At 39.5% G+C, this 15128-nt stretch overlaps 2 protein-coding genes across 3 annotated transcripts in view; both read right to left on the bottom strand.

Moving 5' to 3' along the window:
• Nucleotides 1-358: 358 nt before the first annotated feature.
• On the bottom strand, nt 359-10962 carry phf8 (PHD finger protein 8). The gene is made up of 22 exons (XM_035656927.1): nt 10647-10962; nt 9747-10009; nt 9460-9545; nt 9221-9347; nt 8781-8941; nt 7763-7904; nt 7454-7640; nt 7189-7351; nt 7006-7093; nt 6491-6597; nt 6278-6369; nt 5565-5654; nt 5157-5438; nt 4964-5046; nt 4698-4867; nt 4401-4486; nt 3575-3696; nt 2958-3289; nt 2766-2861; nt 2570-2679; nt 2093-2453; nt 359-2001 (listed from the first exon to the last, which is right to left on the bottom strand). Exons 2-22 carry the CDS (start codon nt 9842-9844, stop codon nt 1913-1915), a joined length of 3072 nt encoding a protein of 1023 aa, XP_035512820.1. The 5' UTR covers nt 9845-10009; nt 10647-10962; the 3' UTR covers nt 359-1912.
• A 700-nt stretch (nt 10963-11662) lies between these two features.
• The window catches only part of si:dkey-151g10.3 (serine/threonine-protein kinase WNK1), a 35340-nt gene continuing 31874 nt past the window's right edge, over nt 11663-15128 (bottom strand). For both annotated transcript variants that reach the window (XM_035656908.1, XM_035656909.1), the window contains exon 25: nt 11663-14996. In XM_035656908.1, coding sequence (XP_035512801.1) covers nt 14421-14996 — 576 coding nt within the window. In that variant the 3' untranslated portion in view covers nt 11663-14420. The remainder of the gene's footprint in view (nt 14997-15128) is intronic.

Here is a 15128-nt window from a genome sequence, read left to right as displayed (position 1 = left end):
GGGGGGGGGGGGGGAAGTTGTTTTTGAAATTTAGCAACAGAAATAATGTTTAGATATGAAAATAATAGTACAAAAAAAACCCTGAGAATAACTGTAGTCATTCAAATGTATATCTAAAGTGGCTAATTAACATTATTAAATTGTACTTTCATTGTAAGAAATCAATGAGTGCACATGTGTTTAATAGAACATAATATTACTTGTTGTATCTCAATGACGACTTTCAGCACACAAAAGGAGCTAAATTCAACCTGACTGCAATGAAAACTGAGCTCTCCACTAGACTGAAACATAGTAAACAGAAAACCATTCATCTGGCACACAAATCTCACTAAAATAAATTCAATGAAAAAAGAAATTTTGCCCAAGGTATATTTTTATCTGTTCCAGGTCGTATTTAAACACATCATGTTTAAAACACACAGTACACACCAACACAAGAGTGGATATCAACATTAATTAATATAAAACTAAATGGATGAAATAAAACAAGGGCATTTTTCTTCCAGAACAAATCCACTATTATACTGACAAGACAACATGACGAACTAAGCATGACAATTACTGCGTACAAATATAAAAAATGAACTATTTCAGATATTTTCCAAATACAGCAATGTATCATGTACAAGTTATGTTAAGAAAGATTTCAAAGTTTTTGAACTATAAAAGAACTTAAATTACAACATATATTTACATATCAATTCATCCTGCACCTTCACATGGTTTCACACTATTAAATCAAAATTTCTGCCAACATTTTATCACTAGTACATTCTGTGGAGAGAAAGCACATTAAGATGTGGCCCAAGAATGCTACCAACACTTGGGGCACAAATTATGCCAAACTGCAGGAAACTAGTCTCAACCCATCTCATAATATTTTTCTGCTCTTCCAATTTAGCTATATAAATTACAAATATTACAACTATTTACAATGGCAACTTAAACTGTAAAAAGTCTAACAAAGCAAAGGATAACATTTTTGTACAGGTACTGAGTGGTTGAAAATAATTAAAGTAGGGACGAAGAAGATGAGATTCTAGGTTACAACAGGCTAAGAGACGGCAAAATGCCACCTTGTTAAATAAATATGATCAGAATAAATAGAATAGTATGATGTTACTCTTGGCATCAGTTAAGTGCTTTCTATTTCATGTGTAGACCTACAGTATATGAAAGAAAATTTGTTGCACAAAAATCATAGATAAATTCCTCTAAAAGAATAAATACATGTGGCGTACTGGGAGCTGACCATGAGCGTACACTGAATTTTTGTAAAACTGTTTGTGTGTAAAGATTGGTGTCCTGTAATCATATCACACAAGAACATGTTTTATGAGGTAAAATGAGGTAAAAAGACAACTAAATACAACACTACAACAGCATGATTGTGTGTTTGTGGGATTGTTTTTCTTTCCCTTTTAAAGATTTATGACGACAGTAGAGCGTCTTTGAATAAACAGAGCCATTAAAATTAGCCTAAAAAAAAAGAAACCATTAGGTTGATGTTTATCATGCTGGTTAGTCTAGCTAATTAAATCAATGTCCATTTTGTAATGCATGTTACAATTTCCCATTGCCAATGTCAAATAGTATGTGATCATTTAGAGATTTTTACCACATTAAGTGTGCCTCTAGCACTTTACAGTTCAAAGTCACAGATGTGCCTCTCAAAATACCTTTATGCAGATATGGATAGGTGGAGTGCCAAAACAGGATGATAATCAGCTGGGCAGAATAATTGGTATAGGACAAGATATAGTGAGGTTCAATAACAGGTGAAAAAGTAAACAAATTCATGTAGAGTACAAAATATAGATCACTGTCTCTATTTCCTTCAGACCTACTTTCACAAAAGCCATTTTCTTCATTCCCACTTAAAAGTCTTCAGCCACATTTCCAGAAGTTCTCACAAGAGAAGTTTGCCGTTACGGTGAATTTTCAGAATTTTTCCAAGTCTCTGTTTTGCTGTTGCAAGTCCTTTCTTTGGGCGTTTCCCTAAATTAGAGTGAAAGGGGAAAATACATGAGAAAATACGTCGTCACAGAGATATGAAACCATGCTGTCAATGCTTCAGGTCTATGCTTACCTTGACCAACTCCTGTTGTGCCTTGGCTGGCTAAACCTGCAGGGGATGCACCAGAGTGAGAGCTGCTGTTCTGCGGAGAAAGTGAAGGTCGGCGTGATGTGAGGAATACACCAGGGGCCATGGCTCCGCTGCCTCTAGGGCCTCCTGGGCCAAAAGGCCCTGGTCCTGCTGTGTATTCATGGTCCAACAGACTAGCAGAGTAGTAATCCATCCTCCTGTCTGGGCTGAAGTCTGCCGCAGACTCTGGAGCAGGTGGTGGTGAGGGTGGGGCTGGCTCAGTCTGAACAGGGGGTGGAGTGACTACAGGAGCAGGAGGACGCTGCTTTTTGGTGTACTTCCTTTTAGCAGGTTTTTGTTGCTCCTGAATCATAACCCAAAAAAAAAAAAAAAAGTCATTATCTTTTATCTTTTACTGAAATATGCTTCAACATTATTCACTGTACTTCAAAGACCAATAGCCTTCGCTTCCCAACTCACTTGTTGTGCCAGCTTGGCAGCAGCTGCTGCAAGGCCAGTTTCTACAGATGCAACTCTAGCCCCTTCCCTGGCTGGTCGATCTTGTTTGGGAAGGGTGGGCATTACCCTGGCTATAAATGAAAAAAAATGATCAAGACATCAACCATCAGAAAGAAAAAAGCAAACGTGATCCTGCTGCTATGTTTAAGCTGGGTACCTTTGGGGCTCCAAGGTGTGTCATCCCAGTTTTTCTTCCTCTTCATCTTAGCCTTGTTAGCATGGTCCTCCTCATCAGACTCCAAGGACGGGTAAACTTAAAACATAAAAAAAGATTACCTTCATTAAATATGGCTTGATAAATAAATGCGTAGAATAGCAGCATGTGGAACTCAATGAGTGTATTGCTCACCATAGTCTGAATCTTTAAAACAGGTTCCTAGAGTCTCTTGCTCATCTGGACTATCCTCATCACTAAGGTGACGGGCCGGCCGTTTAATTGGACGTTTTCCAGGCCGCTGGATGACAGGTTTCTTCTCAGGACTTCCTGTCTTTTTGACCCCTCCAGTGACCCATACAGCCTTGCCACCCTTTTCCTTGACCTTCCCTAATCCCTCTGTCAGGCCTCCAGAAATGGATAAGGGAGATGAAGATGAGGAAGACGAGGACGATGAAGGAGGGTTGGCCATGGACAGCATACCCTGAATGGCATCACGGGTACTGGGAGAGGCTGGGGCTTCCTCACTGAGAGAAGAACACAGTTGAGCAATCAGTCATTATCTCAAAAATAACCTCCTAAACATAGCGTAGTGTCAGAGCCATTGCAAATATGTGAACTATGCAAGTTTCAAAGGTTATTGGATTCTTGAAACGACACAGTGAGACATTTATTCCCACTTGTGTTCTAAACTTGCTCTAGTTACTGGTATCCAAACATCATAAAACTAACTAATAAATGTATCCCTTTAAAATACATTTATTCTAAAATACCATCACAGACTTCATGAATTTGAGTGATCAAGATCTAACCTGAGTGTTGCAGAGTCCAAGCCAGCCACTTGCTTGCTGGCCTTCAATAAGTCCAGAATTCCCCCAGCGCCACCCTTCACACCGTGGGCGGCTAGTGCCTCCTCATCTGTGGTGTAATCCTCCTGAAGCCACATCCACAAATATGTTATTGTTACTACTTAACCAGTGTTGTAATAATAAAGCCTTTCTTGGATAATTCATGACAAGTGTCATAGTAAACAAACTGATGGGGGGAAGGTGACGTGTATATTCCCTACTCTACTACTTTACTGATGGTTTTTTAGCCAGTCTACTGTTTGGTTACAAATTACAACCAGTGAATTCCACTAGACAAAGCACTGTCTGTGTAACTGCTTCAAGGGGTAAGCCTTGTCACAAAATAACATACATACATTACTGTTAGATAGTCTTGCTGTGACAAAAAACATCATTTAAGCTGGCAATCTCAACACTGCCTGGTTGTTCATGCTCATGTTATCACTTTGGGACAATTAGCTTGATAAAGCAGTCAATGTAATCTGATTTAGCAGAGGGATTTTAGAGCAACTACAATATAAAAAACATTACTGATGAGCTGTGACCAGCTCAGTGCCAAACCTGGTATGTTTGATATGAAAAGCATAACAAAGCTAAACTCAAAACCATAATGTAGTGTTGTAGTCTGTAATCTCTACAACTAAATCCTGCAATGGCATGTGTAAAGTAAATAATTTTTTTCCATCTTTGGGACTGAATTACTGACTTATACTGACTTCTATAGCGTAAAGATGGCATTTTTTTCCTCCAGCTCCAGAAAACCAGATTGTTGTATCCATAATAATCTTACCTCAATGTCAAAGTCTACTTCTCCTGGCTCCCTGATGCGATTTGGATCAGAGCAGGGTTTGGCTCTGGGCAGCTTCCTGGGAAGACCTGACAGCACATTTTAACACAGTTAGGTCATAGCAGCAAGGCGGCTTTTAAACTACACTACTAAACTATAATAGGGAATGCATTTAGCCAAAAGTCCAAGTGTTAAAACAGCTATACTAATCCCTCATAGACTAGGGTCATAGAATTAAAGACGTTTTCCATAACAAGAGCAACTATATTCATAATGCTCTTGTTTAAAGTCAAATCTTACCGCTTAGTTTCTTTTTCTTGCCAGGTCCTGCAGGCTTGCGTCGTGGAGGAGGGGTTTCATCAATCTGCAGCTCATCCTCGGACTCCAAGTCAGACAGGCTGGATCCCTCCATGGCAAGATGCTTGTATTTTCCAGCACTTCCTCCACCATTACTGCTGCTGTCCTTCTTACTAAAGACAGAGAACCAGCAAGTTAGAAAGAACCCAAACCTTTGGTATGACCATTAGATAACAAAAGTAATAGGAACAAATAGCTGCAATGCTTACCCTTGGATTTTTCCATTTGTCAGCACAAGCTTCAGTTTACTTTTATTTAACTTCCCTTCAAATTCCTCTAAAGGCAACTCCAACTGGAAAGACAGATAAGAATTGCAAGCAGATATGAGGATGAAACATTCAGAAAGAATGCATTTTCCCTGTCACCACAAATGTCTGCATGTCACCACAAATGTCTGCGTACCTTGTTCTTGTTTTTGGACTTCCCAGGTTGAAATTTTTTGAGTGTATGTTTGGTGTGAATCTCAATGAGGTCAAGTTCCCCTGCTTCAGCCTTAAGTAGCCCCTTCTGGGCCTTCTTCTTGGTTCCTGGGGGGCCAAGACCCCCTGTCACCTCCTTGGGCTTGGGTCCTTTCTTTTTTCCAGGGGGGCGTCCTGAATTCTGAGAGGTGGTCAGGGGAGCTTTAGAGAGTGGCGAACCTGGAAACTGAGGTCCAGTGCGGCCAATGTTTTGCTGGAAGATGTCCTATCAAAAGAAAGAACTATGTAGTCAGTAAAACTGCGAAGAAAGTAATAGTAATATTTTTATATACACATTTTAAAATGAAACGGCTAAAAAGATGCTCAAACGTCCAGTGATTCTACTAGTTACCTCAACCAGACGAATCTCCTTGGCCAGGTCCTTCACCAGTGTCTGAGTATTGATGGTTTCTGGAATTTCCACTTCATGCTCTGCTAAAGCCTGTGTGTATGGAGATAACTATCAATTATCTCACAAATTATTTTGCAAAGTTGAATCTCAAATAAGGCATTTTTATTTCAGCATTCTTTTGTTTAAACTCAAAATGTAAAGGAATAGTTTGAGAAATACACTTTCTCGCATAGAGGTGAATAAGAAAATCAATACCACTCTCATATCTGTTGAAGCTATAGCCAGCAGCTGGTTAGCTTAGCTTAGCACAAAGACTGGAAACAGGGAAACAGCTATCACAACTCTGAGAAATGGTAACAAAACCCTACTAGCACCTCTGAAGCTCACAAACTACAAAGTAGTTCATAGTTTAATCACTACATAACTGAAGGGACAATTTGCAGTTTTACTAGGGGTTGTATGTCAGATTATTTCTTTGTCGTGACTAGTAACTTCCTAAAGTCTCTTCCTGGCAACTGCTCAGAGTCAATGATTCCATGTTATGATTTTGTTCAAAATAACAATTTGCTGTTACTCCTTGCATCCTTGTCTGGTGCATGCCAACAATGTCACAACTGGTTATGAATGGAAATAAACCAAGTAACGAAACAAAGAGAGGAAAGAATGATATACAAAAAGATAAAGACAGAGTAATTGAATAAGATTTAGCCAACCTCTTTTCGGGTCCAGCCGCGGAAAGCATTGTTTAGGGCCTTGGCTCCATGTACTAGGTAAGTGGCAGGGTGCCTGCGGTTTTCTCTCAAACCTGTGAGACAGAATAGCCCAAGGTTAACAATATCACAATGACAAACAGTAAACACAGTCCACTAAAGTAGTCCGCATAAAGACATAACATAAATATTATGACATTCAAAGAACTCTCTTACCTCTGAAGGTATCAAGAAGGTGCTTTCCGACATACCAGCACACAGTCTCAAAGTTGGGAAATCGGAACAGGTCTGCTGTGCTTAATCTCTTCTCTATTTCATATGCCCTGAAAATTATTACACAGCACAGAAAAAGACATTAATGGTTATTGCCACAAACTTGCAGATCACCTCTGTAAAGATGTGACCAGAAATGAATAGCAATAGCCATTTTTGACCTAATAACTACAAGAACTAAAAGCCCTAGGAACTAAAAGTGAGGAACTACAGAACCATTCATGAGTTTCAAAGGATGAAGAGTCAGAGATGAAGCCAATTACATATAATGTGTAGGGGATAATGGGAAATAACACTAGAAAGGCAATGAGCTGTCTCCAAAATAGGAAGGATCTGCCTGGTGCTTTTCTTCCTGGTTGCTTTCCTGCTTTTAGTATTTGTCTCATCTTTGTCTATATTCCTCTTTTTAACATTTCAGTTAAAGGGGCTACAATAAAAACCGTCCTGAGTAAACTAACCGCAGTTGCATGTCAATGTTGAGACTATGCAAGAAGTTTCCTCCGAAGGCCAAACAGTCCACTGGAGTCAGCACAGCATGAATCCACCCTGCAAGATGAACAAATGGCAGAAGTGTAACCTATTTTTTGTTTCAGACTATTTTTCCTGTAACTAACAAAACAAACAGAAACACTATACCTTACCTGTCGGTATGAATAAGGTGTTTCCTTGTTTGACAGAACACTTGTAACACATATCAACCTGGTCTCCAAAGAACATCTCATTCTGGTTAGATGAGGAACTCCACCGCTCAAAAAGTGCCAGGTTGGCTGGTGTGGGTGAAATTAGGTAGAAGATTTTCTCACCCTGAATAGAAACAGAGAGACAAGCTCAAACCACAATTACTTCATGTTCTGTGGTGAGTGTAATTGAAGCTGCCCAAATATGAAAACTTATTTTTCCTCTTACCCTCAGGACATGGTACCATACTGAGGTACCTCCAAAGTCAATGTGGAAGTCTGTGTAGCTATCCTTCACTCCCATTAGGCAGTACTTCTGCACATTAGGGCGTTCAAACACAGACTCTTCAGGCCAGAGGTTTTCCACCCATGACAGTTTCCTCACAATCTTTGGAGTCTCCACCAAGTTTGACAGCCTAAACAAAGTCAGAGTGAACATCTTTAGTCTTTTACATTAACTGTTTGATAGAGAAGTAACAATGAACTCCAGTTACAACAAGCTGCAACATAATGATGGACTGACTGCTCAGTAAAGTACCTGGTCTCAGAGAACTCCAGGCTGATAACATTGAGCACTTTATCTCTATTGGGGCTGTTGTAGTATTCAACAAAGTCTCCCAACCGCATCTTTAGGTCACACTGGCGAGACACATTAATCACATCAATCTCTTTGTCTGCACCTGAAATAAGAACAAAATGAACAAGTTTGAGAAAAGTGTGGATGACTTAGAGGGGAGTAACGGTACGCATATTAGTCTCAAACCATTCAGTATGTAACTCCCTCGGTTCAGCACGCCCTGTGACCCAAACAATTACTGTCACTAGTCTGTTTATGTCTACGGCTTACATGTGCGGAACAGAAACTCTAGAGCTTGAGTTTTACCCAGAAAGCTTTGGCAGAGCACAAGTTGTTGTCTATCATGCTAGTTGTCTTAGCTGGGTTAGTCATGATCCCTGAGCAGCGGTTAGTGTCTCACTGTGTGTTCAAGTGCAGTCAGGTATGTCTGTCGAAACACTTCAAATGTGTAATTTACGACAGCATCACACCCTGTGACAATTAGTGGAACGAGACAAAAACAGACTGGCAACCACTCACTACAGATGTGGACCGTGTCAAAGTAAATGCTATAGAGTGTTTATCGCTGCGGATATGGGACCATACTCAGCTGCAGAAAACACAGGTTGAAGTATATGGCACTTGAGAGAATTTTAATCACAACGTTGTGCCCTGTATAGACAAGCACATGTTGCAGTTGTTTAGGAATTGTTAAAAAGGCAGAATCTTACAATGGCGCATTACTAACATTTGTCTTATTGACAATATGCCAGTATTTGAGTGCATTAACTGTTACAGTAAGAATTTAACAGAACTAAAGACCAAGCTGTGACCCCAAAATCAAGAATTTTGTGTATCGTTACAGCCCTGCTTTGTTATCACACCCAACACAACAGGGAACACAAACGTAAATTTCCCTAATACACATTAGCCTTAAAAGCTCTAAGAACAGTACAGATTTATGTATTTAAATTTAGTACTAAATATATCAAAACTTTACCGATGTAGTGCTCCACGTCGTTAACACCAAACGATGCTGGAGGAAGGGTCATGCCCAGCCCGTCCCGTCTCAGCACCATGACAGGAACACTGAATGAATGCTCTTCCAGGAACTCGACTGTCAGCTGGGCCCCAGACGGCTTCAGCAAGACCTCATCCGCACTGTCATAGAAACACAGACAGACACAAGCACAAGTTTTGATTATAATCACAGAGAAAAAATATTCAAAACAGAATGCATTACAATTATGTTACAGTAAGTTTTGGTACAATATAACGCAATCAAGTGGAGTTCCTTATGTCCATATCTAACTTTTAGTTGTTGGAACAATATGGGATGTGCTTTACAACCAATACATTTAATGCAAGTCATGGTTTTAAACGTAAACTTGTGAAGAACAAACTTTGCAAGTCTTTGCAGGACAATTGGAAGAGACTTACTTTGGAAAGGTACGGCTCCGTAGCTCCCTAACAAACTGTGGGCTTCCTGTCTTAACAGGTCGACTTGGATCTCTCGCTCCAGCAGCACCACCATCTGTCTGCTTATTGCCTCCACGGCGTTTGCGCACTGAGGAAAAAGAGAGACAGAGAACGAGATCAGCAAGTGCATTATTATGTAAAAGTAAACCGATAGGATCATAAGAAGTTAAGAAAGGTATAATTAAGGAATGGTAACTTACTGACAGATGGCCCATGGGTGACCTGACAGTTGGGGCAGTGATACAGGTCAATCTCAGCTGCTTTGTCCTCCTCTACTCCAACACAGCTACACAGAAAACATATGTATTGTATCAGACAGAGAATTAAACAGTGTCAAACAAAGAACAGGTTGCCAAAATGTGATGGATCAAATACAGAGTATACACACAGAAATGATGCAACTAAGACAGATATAACCACATCTTAAATCACACATTATATCTGAATCTCAGTGCAGACAACAGGGTTTAATCTGACAATGACCTACCTGCCATGGAACCAGTCTTGACAAATGTCACACTCAATCATGAAGCGTGTCACATCATATGGCAGGCGACACAAGCAGTACACTGGCACTGATGCCATATTGTGTGTGTGTGTGTGTGTGTGAGAGAGAGAGAGAACTAGCTTTCAAGATGTCTTAATAAACCAAAAGTTGTATTAACTATGTAGTAATGATGATGTTGATGACTGAACTGCAGGTCTATCACTCCACTTCCAGATTCCTGTTACCGGTATTCACTCGGAAGCCTGTGATAAAAATATAGGAGATAAAAAAAATAAAAAGTTAATAGCTTGTAAGACATGACAATAATGCAACTACATTACAATCTCATTTGTGAGTACTGACAGCACTTGTAAAAGTAAAACACTCATGCAGCCTGAGATGCGAGCTCAGTCAACTAGCTGAGTAACGAAACTAGTCGTTTCGGAAGCATTACTTTGTTCTAAAGAGTATAAAACAATTTCATATTCTTGAATATAGCTGCATAATCTGAGAGGCAACAGTTATCTTAAACCCGTCCCAGACTTTAAATTAGAAATCTGTTTTCTACTTCTAACTAGTTGGTAACAGTAGCTAAGTGGTGGGTCGTAACGTTAGCTCGCTGTTTGTAAACACGCTAAGGCCGTGAATGTTGTATTGCTATCAAAACACTAACGTGTTTAGCATGTGAGCTAACGTTAGCCCCTGCTAGCCACCGATGTAGCTAGCCTCGGCATTTCAGAAGATGTTAACTTTAACCTGCACAAGGAAACAGTTTGTGCAGTTAATTTAGCGTTTAAAGTGGCGAGGGATGCTATATGCACCCGATGCAGCTGGTTCATTTCAACCAAACAAAGGAGCGTCGTTTGTTAGCTCAATTTATATTTAACGCTAGCAACTTACCGACATCTCGCTGCGGCAGGCCATGCATCCAAAAGCCGTCGTAATCCCTAGGAAACCCCGGGGGTAGCTGCGGCCTTATTATGCAACGTAAATTATTAGCAATTTGCTTTACAACATTTTTGTTTATCAACTCCGTAAAGCCTAAATATAGAGGCCAGGCCCAGCAAATTCACTGAACCAGAAAACTAAAATCTGACGCGACCTAAACGACCATAATAACTACAAATAACGGCGTATTGAACTACATCAACGCCATTTCAAAGGCAGTCGTAACGTCAGACCGTTGTTCGTCGCTATCTGCCGTTGAAAGAACAATAAAGTTGCGGACAGTCAAACGCGGAGTTGCATTCAGGAAAAACACGTTGCGGAACGTTTATGCTACCACAAAGCTGCGGAAACAATTAGAAATAGCCTGCAAACTTGATTTATTTGTAAGTATATAGATAAATAAATTAATAAATATATACGGAGTTAATAAAAGTTAGTAAAATTAAAGTTAATTATCTTGTGGGCAAAGTATCCTTTTTTTACTTTAGACGCTCCGTAAGAATCAGCTTGCAGCTGGTTTGATATTTTTAATGGATCAAATTGAAAATTTCAATAACTTATTTGAATAAGTGCATACTATTCTGTGCTAATGTAGTGCATACTTCAATCATCAATCAATCCGGCTTTTTATTGCATTTGTTAGCCATTTTGTGGGTAGTTTGATTGCTGGGTTATGACATTATGTTCATTGTGATGGATTAGGTTAAAATATTACACAAATTAATTTTCACTTTTCACGCAAAAAAACTTTACTGGAAGGAATATAGTTTATTGAAATGTGGAAAGTATGCTGTTTTTTTAGAAAATGTAAAGTATACTACATTTATATCACATATAAGTGGCACATAAATGTGACAACCAAATGACTCTGCTTGGCCTTCACACTGGTCTAAGTAAGTGTAGTTTGTTGTATCTGGCTTGCCAAGCTAAATTATGGCATGTAAAAAAAAAATCACACAATGTCATAATTTGATGTTTAACATCATTTATTTTGATTAGTTACAAAACATAAATAAAATCAACAGTTGAATTAGTTACAATTTACAGAGGCTAAATCACCAGCAACAACATACTTTATTTTTCGAGGTTTCTCTGCCCAAATGTCCTTTTACCATTGGTTCTCATTAATGCCATTTTGGGACTCCCCGGATTTTTGTTGCATTAATCTTAAAGTTTATTAAATCTGACCTGCAGCTCAGCAGGAAGGCATATGTCATTCTTTAATGTATCTTCCAGGTTAAAAACTGACATAAGGTGTCAAAAATTACCAAAAATTCTCTGAATATAATCTTAAATGACCCTGGCCTGTCAGGACTCAGAGAGGTATATCAAGGCAGGGGAGTTCCATGTAAACAGGGATGAAAACCAGTGTTTTCTAGTTTCAAATAACCTCCGATTTATAATGATGAGAACACAATTTTACAATTTGTACAACCCCATTTCAAATACAAAAATAATCTTTATCTTTGAGATAACATTTTGGTAACACTTCAAGGACAAAGCCAGCTCCACATCATGAATAATGATAATTAAGCTGTAGCTTGCAATCAACATGTTAGTATCAGACATGACAGCACAGTATCTCACCTTCACTAATAATGAACTACATCTCTGTGACAATGTGGGTTGTCTTGAAAAGCAACAAATACAGAATATCGTTGTTATATTCTAGATTATGCAATTGTGGTTTCTGAACAACCATAACCTTTAGCACAAACTATTCCTCCTTAACAATTCATGTTTTAAATCACTTTGACTCACGTTTAGCAGTCTTTAACAACCGGTACAATCTCCTGTTTTCAGTGGCACACAATCTCTCTATCATTAATAAAACAAAAATGCCGTTTGACTACAGGCTACTTATTATGCCAAAAAGTGAACGCCTGACCATTGAAGGTCAAATGTGTGTATGGCTAAGTGCACTGATAACCCAATAAAATGTACAGTAATATATCAGCTGCTGATATATTACACTGTGCATCTACAAATTAAATGAGTTTAGAAATAGAGGAATGGAGCATTTTTGACTAGAGTAAACCTTTTTTGCAGTATGCATAAAGCACAATTATGGCCCACAGTTCAGCTTCTGACAGATGCATTCACACTGACAGCCTATTGTCAAAGACTAAAGAGTTTACAGTTGAAATAAGGAATTAGTCCAGTGCTGAACAAAGTTGACAAACAGGCAAGTGAGGATCTCACAAGGGTGTTGGACATTAAAATTACAACTGGTATATGCTCTAACCTCTCACTTGTTTTGTTGTCTTGAGGAAACAAGCCCAAAACATAGTCAGAGTAAACATTTTCAGATGTGTACAGTGACATTTGAGAGGCCGCTTTGAATGAAACAAACAGGGATGCAGTTTATAATGCAATATACCATGGGACTATCACAAAGCTTTGTCACACAGAAAAAATATACACTCACACACCCACAAAAATGAAGTAATTTTAAAAGGCAATATGGGAATAATCCATATGGTCTCCCCAGTCTATAGTAACTTGGCAGTTTTTTTTCTTTTTCATATTCCTCCTCAGCATGACACCATGGTATACTTTGATATGCAGAGCTCAAACTGAAAGCAAAAAATGTCAAATGTGAAAGCATATCATACTGAAAACAAATTTATTCATGACTGATGAATTATCTCAGTAGGCTGCAAATAGTAAATGTGAAATTCGTGAATATACAGCAAGTGCAAACAGTTTGCACTCAGGCAAGTCAAGTTAGTCATAAGGTCATGCAGTCTTGAACTGAGGGTATCCAGGTATCAACTGAACATAGATGGCGTATTTCAATTTACCATCGTATTATGAATTAATCTTAATTCATTATATCACATCACTCATGGTAATTTAGACAGTTTCTATGTTACAACTGCTAAACATAAAATAATACAAATGAAGCACATGCTGTACCCGTGCACAAATACTGCAACGGTGCATTTGGTCGCATTGTGGTAATGATGGTAGCCAGATAACTTTGCCGTGCTCTTCTGCTAAACATGCTGTTGTTTCATTTTTTTTTCATTTCCCATTGAAACACCTTTTGCTATAGGCCTATAGTTTTTAAAGGATCATGTAACCATCATGAAAAGATTCTCTATGCGTCTGGTTTTTATCCATGTGCTTCTACAAAAATATTTTATGCCTTACAGACAAATTCATACAATACATGCTGATCAATTTAGATGACCATTACTAATTGCACTTTTAAAATTGGTAGTCCTTTCACTGTAAGCATTGACAAATTAAACAAAAAATGTCAACACACTGTCAAATATTTTGTCCTTCTTGTCTCTGCTAAGGGAGAGTTCGGGTCCAACTGTGTTGGTTTAAAAACAAAAACATGAACGTTAATTTGTGTAAAAGGACATAAGGGATATGTACTCGGATAACCCATTAACACTCACACGCACACTCATAAACGCACACAATCATACATTTAAGAATTTATACATCTCAACACCCAAACATACCATGATTCATAAACCCCAGCTGCTGTGTTCCATATTACCCTCTGTCTGTACATACTAGGATCTATCGTCTCTCACATTCACTCCTCATCTCACCCAGAAGTACACTGGAATCCATATATTCATCGCAGTCACAACTCCTTCATGCATACACAGAACTAACACTCCACATGGATCTGCGTTACGTCCTGATCCACTTAGTATTTCCATCTCTTGCACCTTCATATTGATCTCACACTTCTCCATGGTTTCATTTCTGTCCCAGAGGAAGAGTAGAGGTGGGGGGTGTAGGGTGAATTTTGGCACTGGAAGGTAGAGCAGCAGTAGAACAAGAAGAAGAAGAGGTGGAAGAAGATGAGGAACAGGAGCAAAATGTTCCACCAGTAGCAGCAGTGCTATCTGTGGGTGCAGTGGCGCCACTGCCAGGCAGCAGAGGCGCGGCCGTAGACACCGGAGATGTGGGCATTTGGGAAGGCAGCAGTGGTTGGCTTTGAGGTGGTGAGTGGGGCAGCTGGGTGATAGGTTGTGTCTGTGGTAGTGACTGAGACTGTATGGGAGTTTGCATCCGGGGCTGTGGTATCTGTTGGCGGAGTGGGGACTGTTGATAGGTCATCTGCTGGAGAGGGAGAGACTGATGGAGTTGTAAACTTTGCTGCATCGGTGGCACTTGAGCCATGTGCGTTTGTGGTGGTGGTCCCGGAGAGTGCAGGGTGGACAGGCTCCCTCCTCCTGTGTAATGGGAAGGGGCTGCCACTGGCAAGCTGGCAGGGGTCGGGGTTGCCTGGGGGTTCAGTGGTGCCACTGGGAACCAACCTGGTGGAGCCACCTGTATAGAATATAGTAATAGGATTAGGGGAATATTATTGCACGGACATAATGCGTTGGTATTGTTGGTTCTTGAAACAAATGTCACTCCTATCCTTCTGCATTTCATTCAAAGCTATTTTGCTACTCTTAA

Source organism: Morone saxatilis, unplaced genomic scaffold, assembly GCF_004916995.1.
Source record: "Morone saxatilis isolate NCDOM2014 unplaced genomic scaffold, NCSU_SB_2.0 Contig15, whole genome shotgun sequence".
Lineage (NCBI taxonomy): Eukaryota > Metazoa > Chordata > Actinopteri > Moronidae > Morone > Morone saxatilis.
This window is presented reverse-complemented; position numbering and strand designations above follow the sequence as displayed.

Excerpts from the sequence above, each read along its gene's own strand:
- phf8 (XM_035656927.1), bottom strand. The coding sequence starts at position 9,844 with ATGGCATCAGTGCCAGTGTACTGCTTGTGTCGCCTGCCATATGATGTG. Across the intron at positions 5,655-6,277 it reads GCGGCTGGACCCGAAAAGAG|GCTTTAGCAGAGCATGAAGT; the intron begins GTTGGCTAAATC and ends CCATACACACAG. Across the intron at positions 2,002-2,092 it reads CACAACAGGAGTTGGTCAAG|GGAAACGCCCAAAGAAAGGA; the intron begins GTAAGCATAGAC and ends ACTCTAATTTAG.